Source organism: Cygnus atratus, chromosome 24 (assembly GCF_013377495.2).
Source record: "Cygnus atratus isolate AKBS03 ecotype Queensland, Australia chromosome 24, CAtr_DNAZoo_HiC_assembly, whole genome shotgun sequence".
NCBI lineage: Eukaryota > Metazoa > Chordata > Aves > Anseriformes > Anatidae > Cygnus > Cygnus atratus.
Window position 1 is genome coordinate 1,263,265 of NC_066385.1, and position 26,862 is coordinate 1,290,126.

General features: G+C 44.9%; 4 protein-coding genes across 4 annotated transcripts; 2 read left to right on the forward strand and 2 right to left on the reverse strand.

Annotated features, from left to right (window-relative positions):
- Nucleotides 1-174: 174 nt before the first annotated feature.
- LOC118255267 (adenosine receptor A3-like) lies at nucleotides 175-1,723 on the reverse strand. The gene is made up of 2 exons (XM_035561338.1): nucleotides 1,380-1,723; nucleotides 175-793 (listed from the first exon to the last, which is right to left on the reverse strand). The coding sequence occupies exons 1-2, from the start codon at nucleotides 1,721-1,723 to the stop codon at nucleotides 175-177; spliced, it is 963 nt and encodes a 320-aa protein (XP_035417231.1).
- Nucleotides 1,724-4,176: 2,453 nt separating this feature from the next.
- Nucleotides 4,177-6,219, forward strand: LOC118255268 (adenosine receptor A3-like). Its single transcript, XM_035561340.1, has 2 exons — nucleotides 4,177-4,577; nucleotides 5,610-6,219. Exons 1-2 carry the CDS (start codon nucleotides 4,177-4,179, stop codon nucleotides 6,217-6,219), a joined length of 1,011 nt encoding a protein of 336 aa, XP_035417233.1.
- Nucleotides 6,220-14,169: 7,950 nt separating this feature from the next.
- Nucleotides 14,170-17,743, reverse strand: ATP5PB (ATP synthase peripheral stalk-membrane subunit b). The gene is made up of 7 exons (XM_035561444.2): nucleotides 17,602-17,743; nucleotides 17,462-17,504; nucleotides 17,026-17,171; nucleotides 15,896-16,059; nucleotides 15,356-15,481; nucleotides 14,956-15,135; nucleotides 14,170-14,333 (listed from the first exon to the last, which is right to left on the reverse strand). Exons 1-7 carry the CDS (start codon nucleotides 17,627-17,629, stop codon nucleotides 14,262-14,264), a joined length of 759 nt encoding a protein of 252 aa, XP_035417337.1. The 5' UTR covers nucleotides 17,630-17,743; the 3' UTR covers nucleotides 14,170-14,261.
- Nucleotides 17,744-17,762: 19 nt separating this feature from the next.
- Nucleotides 17,763-22,397, forward strand: WDR77 (WD repeat domain 77). The gene is made up of 10 exons (XM_035561596.2): nucleotides 17,763-17,987; nucleotides 18,070-18,255; nucleotides 18,379-18,520; nucleotides 18,601-18,650; nucleotides 19,311-19,381; nucleotides 19,748-19,802; nucleotides 20,071-20,142; nucleotides 20,239-20,347; nucleotides 20,791-20,859; nucleotides 21,065-22,397. Exons 1-10 carry the CDS (start codon nucleotides 17,801-17,803, stop codon nucleotides 21,222-21,224), a joined length of 1,101 nt encoding a protein of 366 aa, XP_035417489.1. The 5' UTR covers nucleotides 17,763-17,800; the 3' UTR covers nucleotides 21,225-22,397.
- Nucleotides 22,398-26,862: the final 4,465 nt, after the last annotated feature.

Genomic DNA, 26,862 nt, shown 5'->3' on the forward strand with positions numbered 1-26,862 from the left:
ACCTCACTGCTCACAGCTCAGTTAGCTTAACAGCAAAATACAAGCACACTTACAGCTCCAGAAGGCACAAGCTGAGAAATACGCCCAGGTGCCTGTGCCATGTCCCCCCTGCTTGCTGCTCCCTGGCTGTTTCAGTTGTACGCAGCCTGGACACAGCCCTGGTGCAGCACATGCTCAGATCACGCTCACTCCCAGCTGCTCTGTCATGTGCTCTGCGCTAGAAACGACCAACTCTGACTTCTGGAACAGGATGTAAGTCCTCAGAATGAAAGTGCATGTTTCTTTGAACTTCTGTATCTTGAAGGCATAGACAACGGGGTTCATGGCTGAGTTGGCATGCGACAGCAGGATGCTCAGGTACATCAGGGTCCGTGGGATGGTGCAGGAGAGGCAGAAGTATGAAATGCAGTTCAGGATGCCCAGAGGCAGCCAAGACACTGCAAAGAGGAAGAGAAGGAGGGCCATGTATTTGGCTGTTTTGTATGCCTTTGCATAAACTGTTCCTCCATCTGGAAGACTTGCTGAGTTTCGGCTTAATTTTGTCCACATGATGTAGAAAATCTTGGCATAGAGGGTACACATGATAAGCAACGGGGGGAGGAGCCAGGTGAAGAAGCTGAAGTACACCACGTAATCCATTCTCATCACAGCCAAATAGTGACACTCAATGTAGCCAGAGTCACCAGCGTGCTGGTTCCACCCCAGCATGGGGACCAGCCCCACCAGCACAGACACGAGCCAGCAGAGTCTCAGAATCACACAAACTCCCTTCTTTGTGATGGTTGCCTTGTACCTGGGTGAGTAGGAAGTAGGAGTTACATAGGATTCTTCAGAAAAAAAGAACTACAATATTCATGAGCTTGTGCTTTCAATCACTTATTTCTGGTTGGCCTAATTAGGGTTAAGCACAGTGCTGTGCAGCCGGTCCTTAGCAGCTTCTGATATTTAAAATGCATTTTGAAACTACAGAGGAACACCCACATGGCCAGCGATCCTTTGTAAATGAGAAACCCAAACCCCTTCCTCACCAACGCCGCTTCATTTTCACTTGTCTCAGCAGAGCTCCGTGGCTGCCTCCCAGGGCAAAGCCTAAAAACCGCCACCTCAGCCAGACCTCAGGCACATACGCATTTGTCAGAAACCCTTTCCTAACTCTCCATAGCTGAAGATTTTCAGGCATTGCCAAATTTGCAGGAGTGCCCTGACCACTGGTGTTCCATTGCCTGCAATCTGGGAACATCTGCACTTGCACGAGTACCTCTGGAGGAATGAAGGTGCTCAGGAAAGCCCTGCAATGCTGCAAGCAAGGGAGAAGGAAAACACACAGGAGGACAGAAATAGGGAAAAGATGCTGAGATGGGACCTTTGGTTAGGCTCACCTGGTAGGCAGCTTCACTCGCAGGTACCTGTCGATGGTGATGGCCAGGAGAGACAGGATCGAGGGATGGGGGAAGATCATCAACAGGCAGCACATGAACAAGCAGGAGTAGAAGTGGATGACAACTCCTAGGCTCACCGTGATGGCCAGTGGAATGACGAGGATCGCCACGGCAATGTCAGTAAGTGCCAGGGAAATGATGTAAAAGAAGGTGGTCTTCTGAAGAGCTGGGTTCAGCTTCACTGCCCAGATTACCAAGGCATTGCCCACCACCGCACATATCCCAATAACAGCCTCCACCACGATATAGACCACATCCAGGCTGTCTAATGACATTGTGGACATCCGAGACTGTGTCCACAATGAAGAAAATGATGCGGTGAACTGTCTTTTTTTTTTTTTTTTTGGCCCACTCCCCACAGCTAGGTCAAAACCCAGCTCCTCTCTGATCTTCCTTGAATTAAGTGTCTCGGTCAGAATTTTGCACTTTCTAATGTGCATACAAAACCCACCGTTTCAAGATGAGCAGAGCAAACTGTTCATAAAGAAGCATATATCACATCTTTCATCACAATTTCTAACAGCTTTCTTTCCGACTTCTTGAGGCTTTAGCACATTTATGTGTGCTCCTCTGGAAGGGTCAAGGTAAAACAGTGTCATCATCACAATATGAGCAAACCACAGGTGCTACTGCTGCACTGCTAGTCTGCTTTAACCACTAACAGAACCTCCCTTCCCCACGTGGGCTCAATGACTAACAGGGTGAATTAACCAAAGCACAGCTACACCGCACTGCAGTTAGTGTGCTCCTGTCTCTACATTTCTCTAAAGCTTGCTCATTCTATATTGCCTGCTGCATAGGTGTAGTATCAGAGAAAATAGGGCCAAGGGACATTGGGTGGTCTAGTCCATTCCTCTGCCACAAAAAAGGGGTGGGGAGGGCAAATAGGAAGTCTGGATTTGGGGTGAGTAAAGGCAAATGAAGAAAGAAACATCTTCCTTTGACTTGGTCACACAAGCTGCTCCCCCGAGGTTCCATGCAGAGCTGTTTTTTTTTCAGCTCTTCATAGCAGGCACCAGATGTGAGTGGCCCCTGTTAAGGTCACTATAGCTCTAATATCAGCTTTGCAACAGGCACCTGGCCACAACGAATGCCACAAGGAGTAGGTGACAATGAAAGGAAATTAGCAGCTGAGGTTAGAAGGGGAGATGCACAAGTGCAGGAAGTGGGGAACTTTGCCCAAGCACCCCCAGAAACCAGGAGGACACAGACTTTCCCCAAACCTGCTCAAAACTGCAGCATCAGCTGCCTGCCTCTGGTCAGGGACTTCTCAGAGAAGCAGCTAACTCAGCTTGCAAAACCTAGCACGCATCCCAGCTGCAACCTCACACACGCCTCTGCTGGGATTCGTCTCCTGCACCCAGGGCTACCCCGTGTCAGCTTTTTTAGAAAACCAGCACCTCCAAGTTTGCTTGCAGACTGGGGCTGCCCACAGACAGGTTCTTCTCCACCATTTCCCCAGCAGCAATTGCACCAAAATGGCTCCCAGTCAGGGAGCACAAAGTCCTTACGTGGGTTTCAGGGAAGCAGAATTCGGCCAACCCTTTTCAGGGCAGAGTGTGTAGTTTCATTTATTTCTGGCTCTGTCTTCTCCCAGGGTTAATTTCACTTCCCCAGCCTCAGTTCTGCCAGAAAGCTGGGTGGCAGAGATAGGAGGACAGTATGACAGGGAAACAGCATATTTTCGATATTTTTCCACCTTTACACAGGGCCCTGCTGCACTAACACGGCGCCACACCGCCTCATCACTCGCCTGCTGCTGGCTTGTTCCTGGAGAGCACTCACTGCCACTTGCCCGAGATGGGTTACCCCAGGGCTTGGGCTGCCCCCAGCTCATGTTTGCACCTCCTTGGCTCTGTCCAGAGCAGGAGCAGGAGCAGCTCGTTCACTGCAGACACCTCGAGGGGTCCGCAGCTCCCACCACGTCTGCGATTGCTGTTTTCAAACACTCCCCCACATCCCATCACATCCCACACCTTGTCTTCGTTTCTCTGTGCTCCATAAACTAACCTTGGCCTTTCTTTTACTCTTTTATTGCAAGGAGGCCTCTCCATACCCATTGGTCTAAAGATGGGGCAGAGCATGGGAAAGAATGCCCCTCTGAAAGTGGCTAGGGTGGCCAGCGTGCTGGCACTTCCACTGAAAAAACAACGTCACCAGTATTACGGCAATGTTCTTGTCATACTGGGAAAGGTCTGAGTAAGGGAACTCAGCCATCTCAGGGCCTTAACTGATCTAATATACCCTGAATTAAGTGAAGCATTGGAATTTAGCTTAATGCCCTTCTAGTATCCCCTGAACAGCCTCATTTCCTACAGTGACTACAGAGCGATTATCTAAGCTGATAAGTGGCAGCTTTGCACGGTCAATTCTGGTTACAGTTCTTCCACTTCTAAAACCGTGGCTAGGAAGAGGAAGCAGCTCAACTATTTGTTTGTAGGTTGCTGGTAAGCAGTCTTGAGAGAACTTTTCATTTTTTTCCTTTTCAAAGTAGCTTTCCAAAGTACTTTACTGCTACCAGGCTCCCAAAGGGGTACTGCGAGCATCAGGAGACATGTCCTAAGGGGAAAATCTTTTCTGAATGCTGAGATATCTGCAGCCCTGTGGAATGGAAAGAGCTGACTTGCTGCCCGAGTGCTGAGGATGTGAAATTCTGGGGGTTTGCCCGCTGGAACATCACTGGAAGAAGCGAGCAGTAGGCACCGCGGGCAGATCCCGCGGGAGGCCTCTGGTACACATGTCCGCCTTCTGCAGCTCGAGCCAGGACAGGAGCGGCCCCGGCGACGTGCCGTCCAACATCAGCCAGGTGCTGAGCAGCATGGATGCCATTTACATCGGGGCCGAGTGCTTGGTGGCTTTGTTCGCCGCTTTGGGTAACATCCTGGTCATCTGGGTGGTGAAACTGAACTCGGCCTTTCAGAACACGACCATGTACTTCATCGTTTCCCTGGCGCTGGCTGATATCGCCGTGGGGGTCCTCGTCATTCCCCTGGCCATCGTGGTGAGCCTGAGAGTCAGCATTGATTTCTACTCCTGCCTGTTCATGTGCTGCCTGATCGTGATTTTCACTAATGCATCCATCCTCTCCCTCCTGGCCATTGCAGTCGACAGGTACCTGCGAGTGAAGCTGCCCATCAGGTGAGTGCTGCCCCATCCCGGGCACCTCCGCTCGCCTGCTCCTGCACCGTCCTGCACCCAGCCCCTGCCCCTGGGGCGCTACCTCCTCCCCCCTCCTTAATTCGGTCCTTTCTGAACCTATTTTTATTGTAGATGCATGCTTGTGGATAGAGAAAATAGCTGTCCCTACCAGCCTGCCTGAGGTGAGCTGTCTGGGGCAGGACCCACGCTCTGCAGTCAACGCAGCACAGGCAGACCCCGAGGGGGTTCGTGCAACACCAGTAGCTTGGCGCTGTCGCTGGTCAGAATTCGGCCACAGGCTGAGTCTATGGTCAAACAGTTCAATTCTTTGGGTGTTTTGTAATTGTGCAGGATGCTGAAAGCACTATGAATTTCTTTGGGTTTCTGAGGATAGTCTCCTAAATACAGTTTCTTATACTGTTGGCTGAATATACAAAAGAAGCAACAAAGACTTATGAAGGACTGATTTATGAAGTCTTTCACTTTCTATATTTGAAGGGAAAAAGTATGTAAGCTAGAGATGCATATCATAATTTCAGGCATGAAAAAAGGCCATATTTTTTGTGGGGAAAGGACCTACAAATTGAAGAGCGAAAAAGTAGTTTGGTCTTACAAATAGTATAAACCAAATACAGAGAGTAAGGGGCATCCAAGAAAGTTGAGAAAAGATAGGACTGTTAGTAGTGGAAATATATTATATATATATATAAAATAAATAAATATGTATGGAAATAACCAGGCAAGAGGAACCCTGAGATCTTAATGAAACAAGAAATAAGATAGTTGAAAACTGATAGAATTATAAAGAGGGGAAGTTAAGCATAGTACATCTTGTTCAAGTGCTGCAAAGTAACTGTTACAAATGAAGAGCAATGGCTTATCTCAAGATAAGGTTTTCCCTCCAAAGAAAAGGAACTCAGTACTGCAGTTTGTCATAATGAACTTGTAGTATTTGAACACGAGTTCTTGAAATCATCCTTAACTATTTTAAGCACTTCTGTTTAACATGAGCTGGGTTTTCTTCCTCAACAGATATAAAATAATCACTACAGAAAGAAGAATTTGGTGGGCACTGGGTTTGTGCTGGTCTCTGTCCCTGCTGGCAGGATTAATCCCCATGTTTGGATGGAACAAGCTAAAACAAAAGAACACTGACTCTCTAACATGTGAATTTGTCTCTGTGATGAGGATGGATTACATGGTATATTTTGGGTTTGTGACATGGACCCTTGTCCCTCTGACCATCATGTGTGCTCTGTATGTTGAAATCTTTTACATCATCAGGATGAAGCTAAGCCAAGGTGCAAACAACGTGAGAGGGGCAGGAGCATTTTATGGACAAGAGTTCAAGACAGCCAAATCTCTAGCACTTGTTCTCTTCCTGTTTGCAGTATCCTGGTTGCCTCTGTGCATTATAAACTGCATCTCCTATTTTTACCCTGAATGTAAGATCCCCAAGCACTGGATTTACTTGGGAATCTTGCTGTCCCATGCCAATTCTGCCATGAACCCCATTGTCTATGCTTGCAGGATAAATAAGTTCAAAACCACTTACCTTTTAATTTTAAGGACCTATATCCTATGCAAAAAATCCCCAACAACACCAGACCCAGTTCTTACAGAACAAACAACACATCAATAGTCATAAATATAGAATGAACGTTGGCCCGTCAGTGTATACCAGACCACTGATAAAATGCTTTAAAAAAAACATGGGAATTTTACCTACTGTCTTACACAAACTGTTTTATGATAAGGGCAAACCCCTTCTACTCTACCTGATGTACATTTGACATTAAGCCTAAAAGGATCATTCACAATCTTCTGCGTTATTATACCCCAGCAAATTCTGCTTGATTGTAGCTGTACACCAAGCCCAGATCTTCCAGATAAGCATTTTCATTTAAGAGCACCTTCTAGTTTTTACTTATTGGCTTGAGCATTATTTGGCAGACCAGTAGCCCAAAGCACTGTTAACAAGGCAGATTTTTTCCTCCTTGTTCCCTAGGTCAAATCTATGGCCAGCTGGTAAACACAATGCTTGTTAATTTCTAGTTTTAACTCAAGACCAAGAGGTCTTTTTGTTATCATTTTGGTTTCTCTTTTTGTCCAGTTACAGGCCCTTTACTTGCACACAACCACATTTGCCCCCAACGTTTTGTTCCAGTAGCATGTGTTCAATAAGGCTATAGCATTTCCTACAACACCTCCACCTGTGGATGAAAGACTGCATCATGAAATCATCCTCACCATGGGTCCCACTGCTGACCATCTCAGCTGAAAGGACAGGAGCTGAACTGCCTTTGGTGACTCTTCTTCTTTGGGGAAAATCCTGTCGTGGGAGTCTTTCATTATTTGGAAATTAAGATGGTACTCATCCCAGAAGCCTGAAAAATGGACCTCAGACATGAAGCACCAGGCAGGAGCCAAACTACACAAGAGCACACTTAAGCTATTGAGTGATGGGACGTGCTGGGGATAGGGGAGCATGCCAGGAGGAAGTGACTGACAAAAAAAAAAAATAAACTAATGATATCTTTAGGTTATTCCCTCCTACCCCAGCTCCCTTACCAAGGATAGAATCAACTATGCCTATACAATCAAGTCTGCATTTTCCTAATTTGTTACTGAAAAGCATCCATTTTGGTGATTTTCCTGCACAGCATATTCCCATGATCTGTTCTCCCTACAACCAGAAACTGTTTTCTTAACACCTGACAAAAATGCAATTTGCTGCAAATCTCCTTTGTAAACCAGTTGCTTTTTGCAGCCTGTTACAGATCTGAAGACTTACTCTGAACTGTATCTGAAGGTGTATGTGAATATATATGTCTATATATGTATTTATTATATCATTTCAAAATACAGAAAAGACCTGAGACAAATTTTGTCCATTTTTTCCCCACAAGGATTGGCTGGGTCTACTGACAATACGATAAATGCGTTTTTTTGTTATTGGTAATACAGCAGCTCGCAAAGCAGGCATGTTGTCACTGACTACTCTTACACCCTTTGTCTTCTGTACAACTAGACGATAAATTCAAGTCTGGTCAACTTGTGCTGCAGTCATTGTGCCAAACTTTCATGAAGGACAATAAATATTATATGGATTTAATGTGAACTCAACCTGTTCTTCTCCGTGACAATCTAAAAAACAGCCTGCACGAAATCCTTGCACTGCTTTGGTACGTGTCCTGCCTAGGACAGCTCAGAAATTGCAGTAAATATTACACCATAGTTTGCACAGCCTGTTTTTAGGGAACATGGGTCAGGCTGAAAATAGATCTTTGAAGGCAAGGCTATTTTTTATCCATCTTTAAATAATAAAAGTGGTTTAAATAAAAAAAAAAAAAAGCAATGCACCATTCTGTGTTATTTGGTACAGTAAGCTGAAAGGAAAAATGTTGGTGTCTCTTCCTTTAGCTAAGATCAGACATCTCGGCTTATATCTGATGTAATCCTTGTCACAGACCAAAACTGCCCTGTTACACAGTTTCACTCTATTAATAAACAAGCTAGTGAAGGAAGTACATAAGTACATCAGAATTTTGCTACATAATCTCTCTTTATCGGTAGATGGAACTGATTGCTTTCAGCAGAAAAAGAGGCCCCAAACAAGCAGCAGAAAGTTATGAATAATGCAAGGCCACCTTCGCTCATGCGTTTCTTGAAAAGTGCAAAAACCAGGGAACAACATCCCGGCACCACATCCCCAGCAGGCTGCCCGACAACCTCCACGCGGACAAGGCAGACGGACAGGGAGAAAGCACAGAGGGCTGGGAGCGGGGGAAGCCCACGGGAGGAAGGCTGGGAGGAAGGCGAGCAGCTCCCCGGGGGGAGCCCAGCGGCGGCTCCGCGCATCCCCACGGGGCTCGGTGCCCACCGCAGCCCGAGCCGGGGGCAGCCCCCCTGCACACAGCCGTGTCCTGCCGCGGGACGGGCTCCGTGGGCTCCTGCCGCCTGCAGGGCTGCACCGTGCGCTGCCCCGGGGGTGCCGCGGGCTGGAGGAGCCCCTGAGGGTGCGGGTCCCCGGTTCTCACCGCCGGCAGCTACCCTGGAGGCGCTGGCGGTGCTGCTCAGCCCCGACGGAGGGCTACGAAGCACGGGTGCTGCTCCCGGCCCCGTAGAACGGCAGCAGCTTTACCCGCGACGCCTCTCAAGCCGGCCTCCGGAAGGTGACCGCGTTCGCGCACCTGATTTTCGGTGCTCCCCCAACCCGAGGGGGGTGGCAGGGGTGGAGCAAACGCCCTGCAGGTCGGAGAGCCCCGAGCTCCGCCGCGGCCTCCTGCTGCCCCCCAGCGGCACGGCCTCGCCGCGCGGAGAAGGCTGCGCGACCCCGGGGGGCCGCTCCCCGCAGGGATGCTCCGGGCAGCAACACCCGAGTTGTTGTGCCATCTATTTCCGTAACTTCAGACTGTCACGGTGAACGTGCACGTCATAGGTGAACCGACGGGGAAGCAGGCATTTGCATGCAGGTGTGGCATTATCATACCTTAGTCCGGTTATTAACTAACCAGAGCAGCTGGCAGTCCAAAAGGCAAGAAAAATGCTCTAGTCGGTGACGGAGCAAGGAAATAAGGGCTCAGACGTGAACAGATGCAGAGAAACATTCCCATTTTTTAGTTCTCCTCGGCCATCCAAAGCAGCAGACAAAACACATGGAAACTTTGCAAGTTTCTTTACAACTCTACAGAAACTTAGAAACTTTAGAAACTTTACAACTCTACAAGTAGTCACTGAGATGTCTACAGGTGAGGAAGCACAATGCAAAAAGCAATTTGCCTACAGCTGTTGGCAAGGAGTCAGGAACAGGAGACGTTATTTTCCCCTTACAGCTATAAAATCAGCAGACGTTACAGATGTCAGTATTGTCATTGCGCAGAGCACTGCAGGCCTTGATGCAATGCTTGTGGCAGCTTTTGATGTGCAGAAAGCGCAGAGGTCTTCGTTTCACCAGAAGTTTCATCATCACACAGGCCTCACTTTTGGCCTGGGCTTGATGACCACAGCGGCGTAGGAAACCTCATCCTAGGGATGTGAAAGAAGTTACAAATATTGGAGAAAGTGCAAATGTTACATTTCAGCACAGATTTCCTGTTTTTAATTTGTCCTCAATGCTACGGACCATGATCGGTCACAGCCTGCCGCTGCACGTGGGAAAGCCGCTAAGTGCGGTGCTGGATCAGGGTGGTTAGCCCACCTCGGGATCCTGGATCGAGTCTCAGCATTAGGGGCTTGCAGAGAACTGACATCATGAAGGAGAACTGCAGAAATGCTTGCCCCTTAAGAAGATTTTCTCCTAACCTCCCTAATTAGTGGTTTGGTTGAACCCCAGAGTCCTTGGAATACGTGCGGAGTGCGGCACTCAAGCCCTGTGACAACAGAGAAGAGTTATCTTTCCTCCTCCTGCCTAGGTACCTAAGTGGCTCCCAGGACTACTACAAACAGCCTCAGATGCACAAGGTGAATCTCTTTTCCTTAGTCTTAGTCCGCTAATACTTGAGTCTGCAAGGGCAAACCTCGTCTCTCTCCCAAAATTAGTATTTACAACTCTATCAAGAACTTGAAGTCTGCATAAAATAATGGCAATAATAGTTTTGACCTTTACCTGGACATTTTCAGCAGATTCCTCACGTGGTGTTTGGGAGGGAACTTGCTCTTGTAAATTTTCCTGGGATCTCTCACACTCTAGAAAGGAGAATTAAAGTCTCTGCTGCATGTCCCGTGCTTGGAGAGAGCATGAGGCACACAAGCCAGGCATCAGAGCGGAACCAGGGTGCACAGCTCAGACGTGGCTGGTCAGGTATGGAGGTGGGAAGGAGAGGGGAAGGCAGGGGAAGAAGGAATGCTGTGGATTGGGATCAGCTGGGTGGAAGGGCGACTTATTCTCATCACCTTTCTCTAGTTACTTGTTTAAAAGATAGCAAAATTTAGTCCACTCTCCCTGTGACAATCATCATTTTAAAGGCAAAACAACAAAATCCCTGCTCTTTCTCAGAACTTAGGATGCTTTAACTACAGGACTGAGGAACAATTAGCACCCAGTGCGTTAGTCTGTCCTGGGTGCAGGACGGTTCATTCCTCCCTTCCTCCTCCGGTGCAGGGGCACTGAGGTTTGTCTGGTTGTCATTTGCAGCACAGAAAGAGGAATCACCTGTGGTGTTCTGCCTGTTAGCTGTGCAGTTCCTTTCTCACAGCTAGGCAACAAGTCCTGAACTCTGTTGAAGATCTTCACTGCAAAGTGAGCAGTTTGGCAGCAGAAGCTAGAGGGTAGCCCAAGCCCCAGCCCAACTGCTACAAGTGGCTAGATGGGCATGAAAGCAACTGACGCTGCAGCCAGTGCTAGAAACCAACCAACAAAAAATAACAAACACAAAAAAGAACAGAAAAGCAGCCCTTGTCTGCGCTCAAGTTAACTCTTCTGTGGAAGGAGCTCCTGGGATGATTAATGAAGTTACTGCCAGGAGTGACCTGTTCATCAAAACTGTAATGAACTATACAAGGGGACACAATCCAAGCCTATTTCTAAAGGGACGGTGCTACAGAAGTTACTTTAAAACTCTCCTGCTTGAAGAGGCAGCCTGAAGAGCATGGAAACCTAGCACCACCCATATTCAGATGTACAGCACGACACGTTAACCACTTCCCTGCTGCCAGGGCTGAATCATCAGGATGCTGTTATTCCCTCTACAGTGCCACTTACTTTTTCTCAGGAGGTAGATGACTGCGAAAACCATAACAGTTGACAGGATCCCAGAGACAAAGGCTAAGGCTAAGTAGAGTATGTCGTGGCTGCCGATGCACAGAAAACAGTGTCAGAATCACCAGTTTTTAAGGAAGTGTTAAAGAATCAGTTCTCAAATTCTACAAAGCTTATGGGATATCTCTTTTATGCCAAATCCCGTGAGATTAAAAGGTGCATATCTGCAGTAAGTACCACTATGAATTAAATATCTAGAGCCCAGACTAGAGAATTCTAAGCAAACTTGTAAAACCCTGAGACATAAATTGCATTACATACAACTCCCCCCTTGCAGGAGGAGTTTGCAGTTTCAGGGAACTTGGAGTTTAAAGTCAGGAAATAAAGGTGAAGTATTTACTTATCAATGAAGGATTTGCCTTCTGAATCTCGTAAGGCAGCAGTAGAGGTATATACAGTGGTATGTACAGTGACAGTAGTGGAAATGGTTGCTGGTGTAACTAGAAGTGTGTAAGAAAGAAAAGTTTTAAAAATGTGTTAATATTTCCAGTACAATTACAAGCAACAAGCACTATGTAGAGGTGTGTGCCTATTCAGGAATTACTGACATAAAATGCAAATAAATATTGTAAGTATAACATTTACTTATCAGACGGCTGAAATTGAAAATACTACGTAGAAAAAAAAAAGATTCACATTATTACTGTTCCATGGCAGCATTTGGGAGTAATGCAGTTCTTTCCCAAATGCATGCACCTGCAAGGCTGCCCCCATGACAGCCCTTTCCGAGTCAATAAAATGTCAATTTAGTCAAGAACGCTGGATTTAAGAAAACTCCTTTAATAAAGAAAATACCTGGTTTTACTTTTGAGGAAGAACCTCCCATTCTCTCCAAACACTAATGAACAGCAAGAGAAACTAAAGAGAGAGGAAAAGCTTAGTTTATATATATGCAAATACACACATGTGCACAAAACAAACCTGACACCCTCATCTATTGCACGGACTTTATTAATAGTCTTTATCAGTGTTTCAGGCATCTTGCACAAACTAGCACAAAACCACAGCAAGCAACCTGGAGATTACTCAGCATGAATTCTACTTCCCAATGTCTTGGTCCCATGCAAGAGTTCACACTTGCTCACTACACTTTGACGAACATACCGTCTTCTCTAAAAAGGCTGGAGTGTATTTCATATTCAACTAAAAAAGCACCCACAGTATTATTTTTGCAGCAGCTAGAATAGAGCGAACTTTATGAAAATTTCCCCAGTCAGAAGCTTTGATAAAATACCCCTTTAAGTTTTTCCTTTCTCAAGATTTTTTCAACAAAATAAGAATTAAAATATTCTAAAATTTGGGGGCTGCAAGCTTAAGGACAGGGAAATGGCAGTCTACTGGGAAAGTCCTGCCCTATTTCTCATTATGTGGCTTGTGAACTGCACATTGCGAATAACATCAAAGTATTGCTGGCAACATGAAAGCAAACACCCTGTTCTCACCATTGCCGTCATCTTTTTCTACTACATGCCCACCGTATGCCCACATTCCATAAGTCCACGTATCCTGTGCCAAGTCTAAAAGCGCACTGTGCTAGCAGTAATAGAAATAATGACGGTAAGTGATACAGCTTCACCTTACCTCACACCATAGAACTGCGGCCTAGCTGGTGGCAGAAAGATCCTGAAGCATTAGCACCACAGTAAATACTTGCTTTATGAAAAGAATCTATGTCAAACTAGCAAAAACTTGAGTGTCATTCAAATTTACGGTTGCACCAGTGCGGAAGTTGAGCAACTTCACTTTTTTTTTTTTTTTTTTTTTTTTTTTTTACCCCTGAGCAGGAAATAATATGAAAGACACCTTTATTTTCAAGAACTGTTGAACTGAAGAAAAAGTTACATTTAGCTTAAATTAGCTTGCTTTTGCCTTTAGGAGTACATTACCTCTAAGGAATATCTTGTTGGGTTTTTTTTTGCTGAAGCGTTATATTGAAAGGGAAAAACCGAAGAAACTTCTGGTATTTTACTAACCGCACTAAAAATGTTTCCTTACTGTAGTAATAATCTATATTAAAAAAAGGTGCATCAGCACGTTCTAGTCTGTTTACTTAAGTTTATTTCTTAATAAATCACTTCCCAACGTAGAAAGGATGAGATTATACATATGTACGTGCTCTGCTGAGACACAGATTAGACATACACCACCATCTCTGGGCAAAAAAAAAAAGTTTCCTGGAAATTGACAGTCTTACATTATATATTATTATAATAACCAAAGTATTTTCCTCGTTACACATAATAAGGAGAGCAATTTTTTTTTCCTATGAAAATTCAGCAGAAAATCTTCTAGAGAAAGCTTATCCATTTCACTGTTTTAATCTTTATACTGGTTAACAGAATGGAAGCTAAGTTTTAGAGTAGCTTCTGATATGCTTCCTGCCAGCCACATCCTCTTTTCCACAGAACAGGAAGGTACTTGTGTCATTATTTAATGCTTTGTTACATCTTTTCTGGGTTTGTTTACAAAATGAAAACATCAGTTCCAAGCATCTCCAAACATTGGACAGTTCGCCGACAAGGTGAATGGGAGCACTAGCAGTCATTTTGATTTTAAAACTTGTTAACAGTTACGGAAAATAACTGTAGGGCATTATAATAGATGATTCGAAACCAAAAACTGATGAGTGTATTAGCACCACAGTGGACAAATTCTGCATCTCCGTCAGGACCATACAGAACCATACAGGAACCATACAGAGCTTCACAAATTGTGGTCGAAAATAACCTGCCACTATAATCTAATTTCAGTGGTTTGTTTACATTACTGATCAAGCTACTACAAAAACAGAAAGGAAATCACTGTTACTACTGGCAGTCAAAGACAGGAAAGTTGTTTGTTTGTTTGTTTTAATGACATTTTAGAATCATAGAGTTTCCAACAAAAAGTCAGAAGACGTGTCAGTGCATTCAGTTGCTACGGGGTTACACTGCCACCTGTGCACTCTTTGATAACGCCTTCAGGTCCGAAATGCACTTTGCAATACTCTCCTTCTGCTGCAAAAAGAAAAGAAAAAAGCTTTCAGGAGAAAGACTTTATGAAAGACAATTAAACAAGCAAAACAGGTATTCTAATGCGTTTTAGATTTTCTCTTTAGACACACAAAATTTACAGATAAATTACAGATTAAAGATAAGTTACAGATTAAGAGGGATATTGCTACAGCTCATGAAAGCACATTCAAATTCCGGTAATGACGTGCATTAGAGCATCTACAAGCAGAACTAAGAGAATGATTTGTTGTTAACAGGTTCATTCCTTAAAAGAAAGGACATCCAGAGTCCATCTGTAGATCTTAAGCCTCCATGGTCTACACAGAGAATTTTAGAAGTAAATTCCCCTACCTGTTAGCTACATTTTAATCACAAGCTGAGCTCTATGGTGCAAGAACAAATACCACAAATGACTAGCTCAATTCACCAGCAACATGAGCATCTTTTACCCAATATCTGGGCTTGCTAGCTTTTATACAGCAGTAGGAACGCGTTGCAGCCATGCTTGCAAGTCACCCAGAGATGATCTAGCATTTTCTGACTAAAGTCAGAAGTACTGTACAGCACCTATGTTTATAGTCTAAAACATAAAACAGATGAAAAAACAACAAAAGAACAAAAGTACCTGTTGAGGTGTGATGCTCTGAACAACGTTTTTCTCCACCCACTGAATCATGTGATCTTGTTCTTTTTGATACTTTAGATTCTGCATGGCCACTTGATAGTCCAGCCTTTTCTTTACTTCATTGTACACCGTTAATAATCTTTCTCGGTAATTGGCTTCCAGCAACATTGCTATGTTATTCTAGACACAGAAGACGAAATCAATGGATTAACACTCGGCAAAAGTACAGAACAGCAGAGCACAGTTCCACAAAGTCATCCAATCCGGTGGTGGAACTGCCCCTGTCTGCAACACAGAGATTGTAAGTGATTTATTGTTACTTGTTAGCAGTCCAAGAGGCACCCAGATTATGTAGTGGAGGCAGCAGTTAAAAGCGAACAGCAGAGCTGAAACTGCATACCCGCTTAGCATCAAAGAGGTAACTGCGGCCTTCAGCTCTCCATTGCTCCTTTTTCTCCTGCTCAATGGCAGTCTCAAGATCTCTAATTGCATCATTTTTAACAGCTAAAGCCTTAGCAATTTTCTCCTGGAAGAAGAAACAAAAAATATGGTTCAGAATAAAAATAAGATGCAAAGAAAACAAGCGATCCGCAACTATCTTCTGATGTTTTGCATTATAAATTGAGAAATGTCTGCATCAAGATGGACTGTGTCAGGTTTGAGATTAAAGGATGGCAAGACAGAAGAATTAGTGTTCACAATTAACCATGCTTAGAAAAAAATAATTACACTAAATATGTGTTCTTGAATAAGGTGGTTTTCTTTCTTTTTTTTTTTTGAAGGCCCGTGTAACAACATAGACGTAAGATCTAAAACATACTTTATTTAAACATTATGAAAAGATTAGGCTCACATTTTATTACAGCCAGGACATATTTAAGCAGATTAATTAGAAGTTTTTAGATACTGCAAAGTTGGATTATGACTTTTTTTTTTTTACCTCATTAAGTCTGTCAGCAAAAGCTGCTACATCAGCCCCATATTTTTTAATGCCATAAATGATGACTGACAATATGCAGGCAGCTGCAACTGTCTCATGGTTAACTACATAGATTTCCTTAGAGAGAAAGTAAAGCAGGAGTCCAGTTCCCAACATGTAAGGCCCTAAAGAAAAAATAAAGCAGCATTATTTGTACAAAATATAAAGTAGCTTACTGAAGTCAAACACATAAGATGTAAATAGTTTAAGATCAGGAATGTTCTCTTGTACCATGACCAAGAACAGAAACACACAATTATAGAATATCCCAAGGTAGAAGGGACCCACAAGGATCATCAGTTCTAACTTGTGGCTCTGCACAGGACCACCTAAAAATCAGACCATGTCTGACAGAAAGCTGTCCAAACACTTCTTGACTTTACACCATCTTTGTTGGTCTCCTTTGGATGCTCTCTAATAGCTTTATGTTCTTTTGATACTGTGGCACCCAGAACTGCACACAGTGCTCCCACAGTAACCCAATAACACCAAAAGGGAGGTTGCAGGGAAAGTGCTCGCCACGAGTGGAAAGCAAGTCGCACCTTCTACAGGACCTGCAGCTTCTGCTCATTCAGAAACCAGCAGAAGTATCTATGTTTATTGGTTTTGAGGGCCGGCCATCAAATCAACCTTTCTACAAGACCAAGCTCATGATATACTTTTAACATTTCTTTAAAGCACAGATACCCAACTTTAAAGTCAAGAAGTGCTGGGCTAGCTCATTCTTCATAATCTTCTTCTACATATGCAAAAGCGTCTGGTGCAGGCCGTTGAGTTGACCAGGCTATTCTAAGGCACTTTAGTCTGAGCACTACCACACAGGTTTTCCCCATCTCACGTCCAAAGAATAAAACTCAAAGATTCCGAGCTCTTTAAAGAACTTACCTTGCAGAATCAATATTTAATAGAAGATAAAAATTCTTCCTCTCCTCCCAAGGTAAAACACTGTGCTTTGAACGTATCCAGGATACTTACCAATGAAAATCCCGTGTTTTCCTTGGTGTCTTACCTTTTTACCAGCCACAATTGTGAACACAACTGAACAAGCATAACTAAATGCACACTGATAAGACATACGTGCATATATTAACCTGTGACTCCTGTTTTAGGGTAAAGGAACTGGAAGAACTCCTCAGGGATCAAACCATGACGTACTTCTCCTCCCTTCTCAGGCAAAGGAGGCAAAGGAGCCAAATGCTGCTGACTCGTATGAATCGGCCTTGCAACGTGCAACACGCTACAAATAACAAGAGGTTCTGTTAAGCCTATTACTTTGCAAAAACCATCGCGAAACGCATTTCCAGTTATAAAGCCAGGCACGCCTGAGCTATGCCCACTTTGAAGAAGGGTCAGGATTGAGATAACCTCCTGCGACTCCTCACGGCCTTTGCCCTTCCGTACCCTTGCGGCATTTCTTAGAGACACGAGGGCAGAACCGCGCTGTCCGCGGTACCTGAAGCCAGGCGGCGACCCCGGTTCCCCGGCTCCGTTCCGAGCCCCCCGGGGCCGCCAGCCCCCGGTACTCACCCCACGGAAGCAGCGGGCCGCAGGCTCCTCAGCAGGGCCGGGGCTGCGGGAGGAGAGGGGCAGAGCGCTCGTCAGCACACAGCTCCCCCCCGGCACCCCCGTTATCCCCCCCACCCCCCCCCCCGGCCGCCCCCGCTCACCGGCGCTGAGGACGAGGCGGGACAACATGGCGGCGGGCCGCGACCGCTGCGTCCCGGTGACCGCCGGCCGCCTCGGCACCAAGATGGCGGCAGCGGCGCGGAGCTCTCGCGATACCGAGGCGGGGGGCGAGGCGGGCGCCTCTCGCGATAGGAGGCGGTGGCGGCGGCGCGCGCGGGAGCACGTGGGGGCGGCGGTGCCATGGCGGAGCCGGAGCCGGGGCCGGGGCCGGAGCGGGGCCCGGCCGGGCAGGGGCCGCCCCCGGAGCCCCCCGCGGGCGGGGAGCAGCAGCAGCAGCAGGAGGAGGCGGCCGGCCCCGAGTGGAACATCCCGCCCAACGCGCCCGCGTGCATGGAGCGGCACCTGGAGGGCGCGCACTACCGCGCAGGCAGGCGGCGGGGGGATGAGGGGGGACGGGGACGGGGACGGGACGGGACGGGACGGGGGGTGCTGAGCCGCTTCTCCCTCAGACGGAGCCCTGCTGCTGGGCGCTTCGGGGCTGAGCGGCCGCTGCTGGGCCGGCTCCCTCTGGGTGTTCGCCGACCCCCGGCGGGCCCCCAGCGAGGGTTTCTGCACCGCCGGCGTCCAGACCGAGGCGGGAGTCGCCGACCTGCGCTGGGTGGCCGACAGGGGCATCCTGGTGGCCTCCGACTCCGGTAAGCCCCGGGGTCGCCCCCCCTTTTCCTCCCCCCTTTTCTCCCCCTTTCCTCGCCCCCCCCCCCCCCCCCCCCACCGGTGTCCCCCGGTGAGGCGGGGGCTGCCCCCCTTGTGCCCCGCAGGTGCCGTGGAGCTGTGGGAGCTGGACGAGAACGAGACCCTCATCGTCAACAAGTTCTGCAAGTACGAGCACGACGACATCGTGACGACGGTGGCCGTGCTCGCCGGCAGCACCCAGGTGGTCAGCGGCGGACAGGACTTCTGGTGAGTGCCCCCAGACCTCCCCCCCCCCAGCCCCACACCGAGCTGCGGTGCCGGGCCCTGACTGCTTCTCTCGTCCGCAGTGTGAAAGTCTGGGACCTCCCGCAGCAAGCGGTGCTGCGCTCCTACAGAGGTGAGTGCCGGCTCCTCCCGGGCTGCACCTCTTGGTCGCTGGTCACATCCCCAGGGCCAAGCCATGCTTGCTGCCGTGACCTCAGGCAAACCAGGCTGTGGAGTTCCCAGCACAGGCGTGTTTCTTTCTGTTGTTCTTTTCTCCCTGCAAAAGCTGTGCTGTAAGACTCGTTTGCCTGCATCTCCAAGTGTGTTCTCTTCTATACCGAAATTTCTTTCTCGCACCTGCTCACGTGATCAAAGCCGTATTGTTTTGAACTCTAGCTCACCAGAGAATACAGATCTCTGGAGATGTCATACTGTGATCTCCAGTGCCAGCAGAGGCTGTGTTTTGCTCATCTGGCCTCTTCCCCCCAACCCTTTGTAACTGGCCTCTTGTCTGGAGAGGCTTCAAGCTCATTCTGTCACAGGGATGCAACTGCGGTGGCTGTGGTTGCGTTTGGCAGCTCATCAGTTTGCTAGGAAGTAACTTGGGATGCTCAGTATCTCAGGATATCTGTCACTGACTAGAAGTTATCCTGGATCTGGGCATAAACTATTACACCGCTGTGCCTTCAGAGAGCCTCATTCCCTTGTCTGTGTTCTCTGATTGGGCACTGGGAATATGTGGGAAGTCCAGGTACAATCTTTGAGGCTCTTTATCCTTCTGTGCTTTTGGTAGCTCACTCCGATGCAGTGACATGTGTGGCTTCCTGTCCTGGTAAGGACACTGTGTTCCTGTCCTGTGCTGAGGTAAAGCTAACTCTGCATGAATCTACCTGATAAAAATGAGATTTAACTTTAATTATTTATAGTCAAATGCGCTTACTGAGAAACCACCTGTTGTGTTCTAAGCTGTTTCCGTGTGTTGTTTAAATGTTCCAGTGGTTGTACCAAGCTGATATGTACAGGTTTGTATTAAAATGTGGGCGTTCCTAGCTCTGTCCTGGGGATGACTGAAGGAGCTAACTTCACGTTAATGTCAGCATCATTTTAAACACGGGAAGAGACAGTGTGGGTTTGAGTGTGGGTCAGTAGCAGTACTGCAATGAATCTGGGTTTATGTCTACCCCCTGCTGCAAAACCATTGTAAAAACCTTATATGCTTTGAATTTATAGGATGGCAGAACGTTACTCTGGGACACCAGATGCCCCAAACCAGCTACTCGAATTGGTATGTTTCTGAATGCAGTCACTGCTTGTGTATGTTTTTTATTTTTGTGAAGAAATTGTTTTATGCCTAAGTTCTCCATCTAACTTCAATCTAGTGATCTGACTACTTGGTCACAGAAGCCTATTAAGCCCTAAGGAAATCTAACACTATCACAGGAGTAAAATCAGCTTTTAAATAATTCTTAGTGCAGTAGCAGCCCTAACTGGGATAGGGTAGGAACGTCTTTGTACTGACTGCTCTCTTTACACTTACCCCCCTTAACTTACAGTTTGCAGTGCCTGTAATTACCTCCCTACCTCAGTCCTGTGGCATCCACAGAAAAGTGACATCTTTGCTTTGGGTAAGAAGTGATCTTTAACTTTCACCAGACAAATCAAGGTCTTTCTTTTTCATGACAGCTTTGCTAATAACCTCATTCTCCTTTTCTCCTTTAAAGGTGATGAAAATGGAACAGTTGCACTAGTAGACACAAAGAATCCTGATTCTGCCCTCAGCTCCACTGTGCATGCCCGACGTATCACGGGGTTTGCATTTTCTACACATAGGTATGGTCTGAGATACTGGTGTAGAGCATGTGACTACATACCCTTGAAAGCCATACCGTTTTTTAGAGTAAAACATGTGGGAGTACTAGATTTGGTCATTTTATAGATGAGGATTAATAGTGAAGAATAGAGTAAGCCAAATAACGTCTGATTTTGGAGATGTGTGAACATACAGCATTTTTGTAGCATTTGGAATTGGCCAATTCACCGTAGGGATTTTTCTTACAGTCACCTCACCTTGAGGAGCTTGCTTGCTTTCTGACGCTAATAGCACGTTCTTGCATAGTGTACTGACAACCTGACAAAAAAAATCTGTAAGATTTGGTGTCTGTTAATTCAGTTTACCTGGGTCTGGCTTGCTAAGACATGTACTTCTCACACATCTTTCCTCACAGCTTTCTTGTATTTGATTGTTCTGACTGTGTCTCATCTCTATCCTCTAGTTCACCTTTACTGGCTTCAATTAGTGAAGATTGTTCAGTAGCTGTTCTGGACTCAGACCTTTCAGAGGTGTAAGTACCCGAAGGGGCGTATTTACTGTGGTTGTTTGTCATGCTGATTTCTCATTAAGTTAATTGTTTATGTGCTGAAGGGAATATGAAAAGAGTCCTTAAATTGGGGAGCATCATCCTAACAAACTAGCAGTTAGGAAGTGCACAAGCCCTTAAATTGTTAGTGACAGTGCTTTGTGCCTAATAGAGTGTTCATGTTTTCCAGGTTCAGAAACCGTTCTCATCAAGACTTTGTAAAAGGCTTATCGTGGTCTCCTTCAGATAATGCCTTGCTCACTACAGTTGGATGGGATCATCAGGTTTTACATCACACTGTCCCCATACCAACTGGTGAAGCTTCTGGAGTCAACTGTGTAAAAGAATAGTTTTATAAACTCATCGGTCCAAATTCCTTCCTGGTATTACTTTGATTCTCCTGAAGTCAAAGGTGTTTGTGAACTGGATTGGTTACGGACTGGTGTCTGCCTCGAAGCTTGTGACTAAGAAGGTTTTTGTAGTAATTTTGAATTAGGCATAACTTAGTTACAAACCAGCCTTTACCCTCTCCTCAGGAGCTGGCTTCACCTGTGATAAGACTTCAGTATTTTACCCAGAAAAAAATTTTGACTTCAGGCACAAAGGAGTTTTGGAGACGGGATTAGGTATAATAAAATAAAATCAAAAAGACTTGATTCCTCCCTCGGTTCTTCAAGCCACCGACAGAACTAATAGAAACAAATTATTTGGGGAGGTTTAAAAAAAAAAAAAAACACACACACACAAACCCACACCTCTTTACTAAGGTAGATGCAGAAGCCTTACCTGAGCTAAGTGTTTGCTGTGTAAATACTTCCTTCCAACTGAACAGGAAGACATGTTGGCATTTAAGACCAGAAAGGTTCCCCTGTTGTCCTTAGTGCAGCACGCAGTGCAGAAGGCTGGCTTTTGCTGTCTACTATTGTGGATAATCCCATGGTGAGCACTATTTGTGTACTTCTCCATTAGTATTGGAATACCAGTGCTTGGTGTGACGAGTCGCATATGCTGTATGACAAGGATCCCAGCTGCAGTCCTATAATTAAACAGCTTTGTGATGGTGCATGACATGCTGAAATACCAGGACCTGTAAACGCTCAACCACTGGCTTGAAGCGGAGGCCAGCTCACAGGGGCTGTTGTGTAGAATGCTGAAAGCCAAGAGAAGTTAGTAGCTTGACACCATGTTTCAGCTCCTCTGCTGAACACAACATATTCAAAGATAAGACTTGTGAACAAAAAGTTATGTAAGGGAAAAAACTGGACTAAGGATTTCAGTCTTCATTTGCTTGCTCCTGTAATCAAACTCTTGGTGATAAACAAGACTCCTCATGCACTTGCAGTTAGTGACTTTTTTTGCTGGAGACTTGAGAGGTTCAAACATTCCTGTAATCCCCTGAGATGGACTCCACATAAACGTTAGAGGTTTTTTTTTTTTTTTTTTTTGTAATATAACATCTTCCAAACTAAACTGTTTCCCTGGAACATATTTAACTGAAAATAAATCGCTTTGCTCTACACACATTGCTACTGTTCTAGCTGTGGCTTGCTCCAGACTAATACTTGCTAGACAGACAAAAGTGGGTCTTGGCTAATGAAATAAAAAATACTGTTACAATAATGCTACTTTAGAATGATAGTGACACTAAACTGTAAATGGGCTCATCTCTCCATATAAACCTTTATTTTTGTTGATCCAAATCATGCAGAACCCATCATTAACTTTTAGGCCAAATAAGCTTTCTCAGTCTCTGTACTTTTTCTCCTTTTTAAGCTTACTTTGCTCCTTTTTGAATTCCACTGTCATAACTGTTTACAGAGCAAACTTTCTGATCTAGAGCAGTGTATTGTAAGGAAAAGATAAATGATTATAAAAACTGACAAGTTCCCTCAAAACTACTCCTTAAACAAGCTAAGCAAAGTTAACAAGAAAAAGTTACACCTGTTACAGATCTCTGATTGTGTATTAAAAACTGAAACAGGTCTTGTGCTGGTTGTGAAAAAGGTGTCTTTGAGAACAATGGAAGAGTTTTAAAATAAATCATAGTGTTCATTAATAACTGGCTATAAGTTTCACTGGGCCACTTCCATAATATTAAATAGCTAGCTGAGATCATTGATACAGCTGAAGTGATTTCAGCCCTGAAGTTGCAACCATTCTTAAATAAACATGCACCACGTTGCTATTTAATGCAAGTAGTGTTTCCATTGTGTACAGCTAAAAGAAACAAGTTCCCAATATCAAGTGTTAAACCACGTACGTTCCTCGAATTGTGATGCTGTGAGTACACCACTACTGTCCATGGCAAAAATAAGCATAGTGGTGGAAGGTGAAAACCATATGGACAAAAGGTTATTACTGATACATTAATCCTGTTCTGGTACAACCGCGTAAAGACTTTGTCAGAGCGATAGCATACAAAATGCTTCAGTGTCCTGCAAATCTGGGTGAAGCTTTGTGTTCTGCCACGGGAGGGCAGCAGCTGCCAGCGTGACAGTAGTCAAAAGTTTGCACGTTCCTTTAGAGCATCTACCCATTTTACCACTTGTCTTTTTCACCATGGTAAGAGAAGCACAGAAGAGCAACAGGTTATCTAGCAGTCACTAACATGTTGTGTTAGCTTAGCAAGGGTATAATCACGAGGAGCCAGCAAGGCCATGTTAAATAGTCACACCAGCATGCAGGCAACACAGCAGAAACACTGACACCACCACATCAATGCTTGTTGACTTATAAGCTATCTGCAAAGGAATTGGAGAATTCTATGGGTTTTGTGGTATGCTAACACTGCCCAGGCTACTTTACACGCTGTTCAGGTTTAGGGACACTAATATATTGTGGCCACAGTAAAAGCTTCAAGATACATTGCACGCTTCCCTAATGAAGGACCTTGTTCTGTAGCCAGGCCTGGATTAAAGAGATGAGAATGCAAATAAACAATTTGGAGGAGTGGAGAGAGTAAGCCACTATGAAGACAAGCCTGCCTTTTATGTTGTTGCTTGCATTACTCACACTGCATTTTCAATTTTAAGTACAACGTTCTAGTTAGGACTTGCAAATAAATATGCAAGTTGCATTACTAATGAAAAGTTCAAAACCAAGAATGCTATTTATAGAAGCACAGGTTGAAGTGTAAAAGCTCTCAGCCTGCCTAACCAGCTGGATGCGAGGAGTGTTTCCAAAGCGAAGGGGCAGCTAGGGCTAGCTGCCTGTTCCTTCCTTGATCAGGCTTCTGGAAACACTTAAATTGCCAGTGTCTTGTATCAACTGCTAAGTAGGAATTGGACAAAGCCCTAGGAAGGGTGAAATTCAGACTGTTACCGAGGCCAACTTAAGACTTCTTCCTGTCCTGTTAAGCCTACACGCAAAAATCTCAATAGTAGGTGGACAATAGAATACTAAAAAAAGTCAGACTGCATGTAATAAAACAATACATCCAGACATATTTAATGCAAGAAGGTTAGTTTTCAATGGCACTCATAAATAAGAGACTTTGTTCAGACCAAATGCTTTACAAGTAAAGCTATCAGTTATGCTACTGTAGCAGGTACTTTGAGGAGAAGACAGCTGCAGGGGATAATTTATGTTGTATCAAGACTTGAATGACCAAACTTGGGAGAGAGTTGAAGCGTTAAGAACTCCATTGTCAGGTGTCAAGATAACTTCTAGTGCTATGGCTGGTCTATAAGGTAGGTTGCTTTGCTCTGTTAATACCCCTCAGTTTCCTCCTCCTCTAAGTTTTCATCGTGAAAGAGCTGGGGGAGAAGGAGGAGAAACAGGAATCGTACTTGGTACAGCACACAGATCACCTGGCCAAGCAAGAGGGAGCTCTTCCCCACTCTGGCAGCTGCAAACAGTCCTCGCTCTTCATTACAGGTTTAACTCTTAAACTTTTGTAAGTCCTTTGGCTGTCAACAGTTCTGACAGTGATTTCTTTGTAACATGAACAGTTCCCAGTGGCCTTGGCATGTCTAGTTGTTACTGAAATTCTAGTATTTTCCTAATGCATTCAAAAGCAGCAGGGATAGCCCAAAGTGTCTAAAGAATAGAACAGTTTCGCTGCTTCAAACATTCTGGTTAACCAGTTCTACAACTGTGAACAGTCCTACCTGATTTCATTACAGCTTAGTCTACCGTGCATTCCCAGAATGGGTGTTCTTTGAATGAATAATGGCTATTACATAAAAGTGACTTACATTCTCAGGCTTCTACTATTTAATATAAACAAATATACAGCTACCAGAAACAAGACATTCCACACTATATAACACCCGTACGTATTACAACTACTTATGAATTGCATGTGTGGGTGAAATAGTAAACACGAAATTCAAAGTAAGTGCCAACACTGGAGTTTCACATTTTGCTCTGGAAAAAAAAAAAAAAAAAGAAATAAAAAAAAGAGAAAAACTTTTGCTGGAGCTATGTTCAGATTTAGGAAAGTTTGTAAGAGGGGGAAGATTGTCCAGAGACTGCGTTGGTGTGAATTTAACATAGGCCAAAGTCTCCCAACAACTGTTTACATTTAAACTAATTTTAGGAATTAATTTTGCAGTTGTAACTGTTATTGTGCAAAAATATAGATCAGGTTGCAGTATTATCAGTGAAGCTTTGTTTTAGGTGAAAGTGGTGAAATTCCATCCGATACTAAAACACAGCCCTGAAGCTATGCAAACATGATCACGGCTTTACCTCCATAGATAAATAAGAATTCTCAAGATGCTCCTCACATGGGAAACTTCCTCACCAGGAGGGGGGGAGGAGGGCAAATGGCTATTCTGCATGACACTGGTACACTTAAAACACCCAGACAGTTACTCCATAGTTCCTTTTCTTCATAAATGAACATCCAGTTATTTAAAATGTGTTATTTCAGTACCAGCTGGGGTGAACACGTCTGGAAATACTCCTAGTCACTGTGACTTACTGGCATAACAACATCCTATGAATTAGCTATTAGGCTGATTATGGTATTTGTGTTCTCATTTTGTTCACAGCAAAGTAAAGTTCAGAATACTTTGAAACCTCTGCAATATTTGAAACAGCTGTTAAATTATTAGGTAGAGTTGGGAATAACATAAAACAAATGTCAACAACGTGACATTAATGAAGGTAACTGTTTTGAAAATTGCACTGAGGGAAAATATATCACTGAGTTTTGAGTCAAATTGTAGAGCAAAATCTGCTTGCAACACAATGCAAGATAAGTTTGAGTGGAACTAATGATACTGTATAATATTGAGAATAGAAAGTGCTTTCAATAAAAGTAGACTAATGTCTCAAAGTGCTTTTAGTTTGTCAGTGATTAGAAAATACTCTCTACAAGTTTTTTACACCTATCTTACAGTGATTTTCAGCAAGTTTACCTATGAGGAAGATTGTATTTGTTCCTAAGTTCCGGAGGTTAGCTATTGAAAACTTGGTCAGTTACAGTGAGAGTGCATTGCTCTCTAAAGCATAAGATATCCTCTTTCAGACTATTCTATCCCATGGCACAGCATGGCCATCGCTAGCTCCTTCAGACAGATCCGCACTGGCAGAAGCAGAGACAGGCTTGCACACACACTCAACACCCAGACAAGTGTTCACAATGTGCTAATGGAAATAGCTGGAGACAGGTCCCTCAGGTATGTCACTGGAGACATTTCACACCCAGGAGTGTCAAATACTTTACAACTACCAAAATTTAGCTTATCAGTCCCCTAAATCAAACAAAGCCAAGCCTCAGTTTATAAGAACTAAGTGGCTTAGCTTTTAGAGGTGGGGTTTATAGTGGGTATTACGCGGCAAAATAATCCTGGAAGAAAGCCCCATCAGTACCATTCTGTTGAGTCACTAATACCCACCACCTCTGACAAAGGAAAAGAAGAATTGCTGAATGTCTTGTATTGCCAGAGTGCTTTACAGCCATCCAGTCTGGCCTCTCAGCCTTCCACGATGACTAATTAGCAACAGAAACACTTGCAGTGACCAAAAGGAACAGGAAAG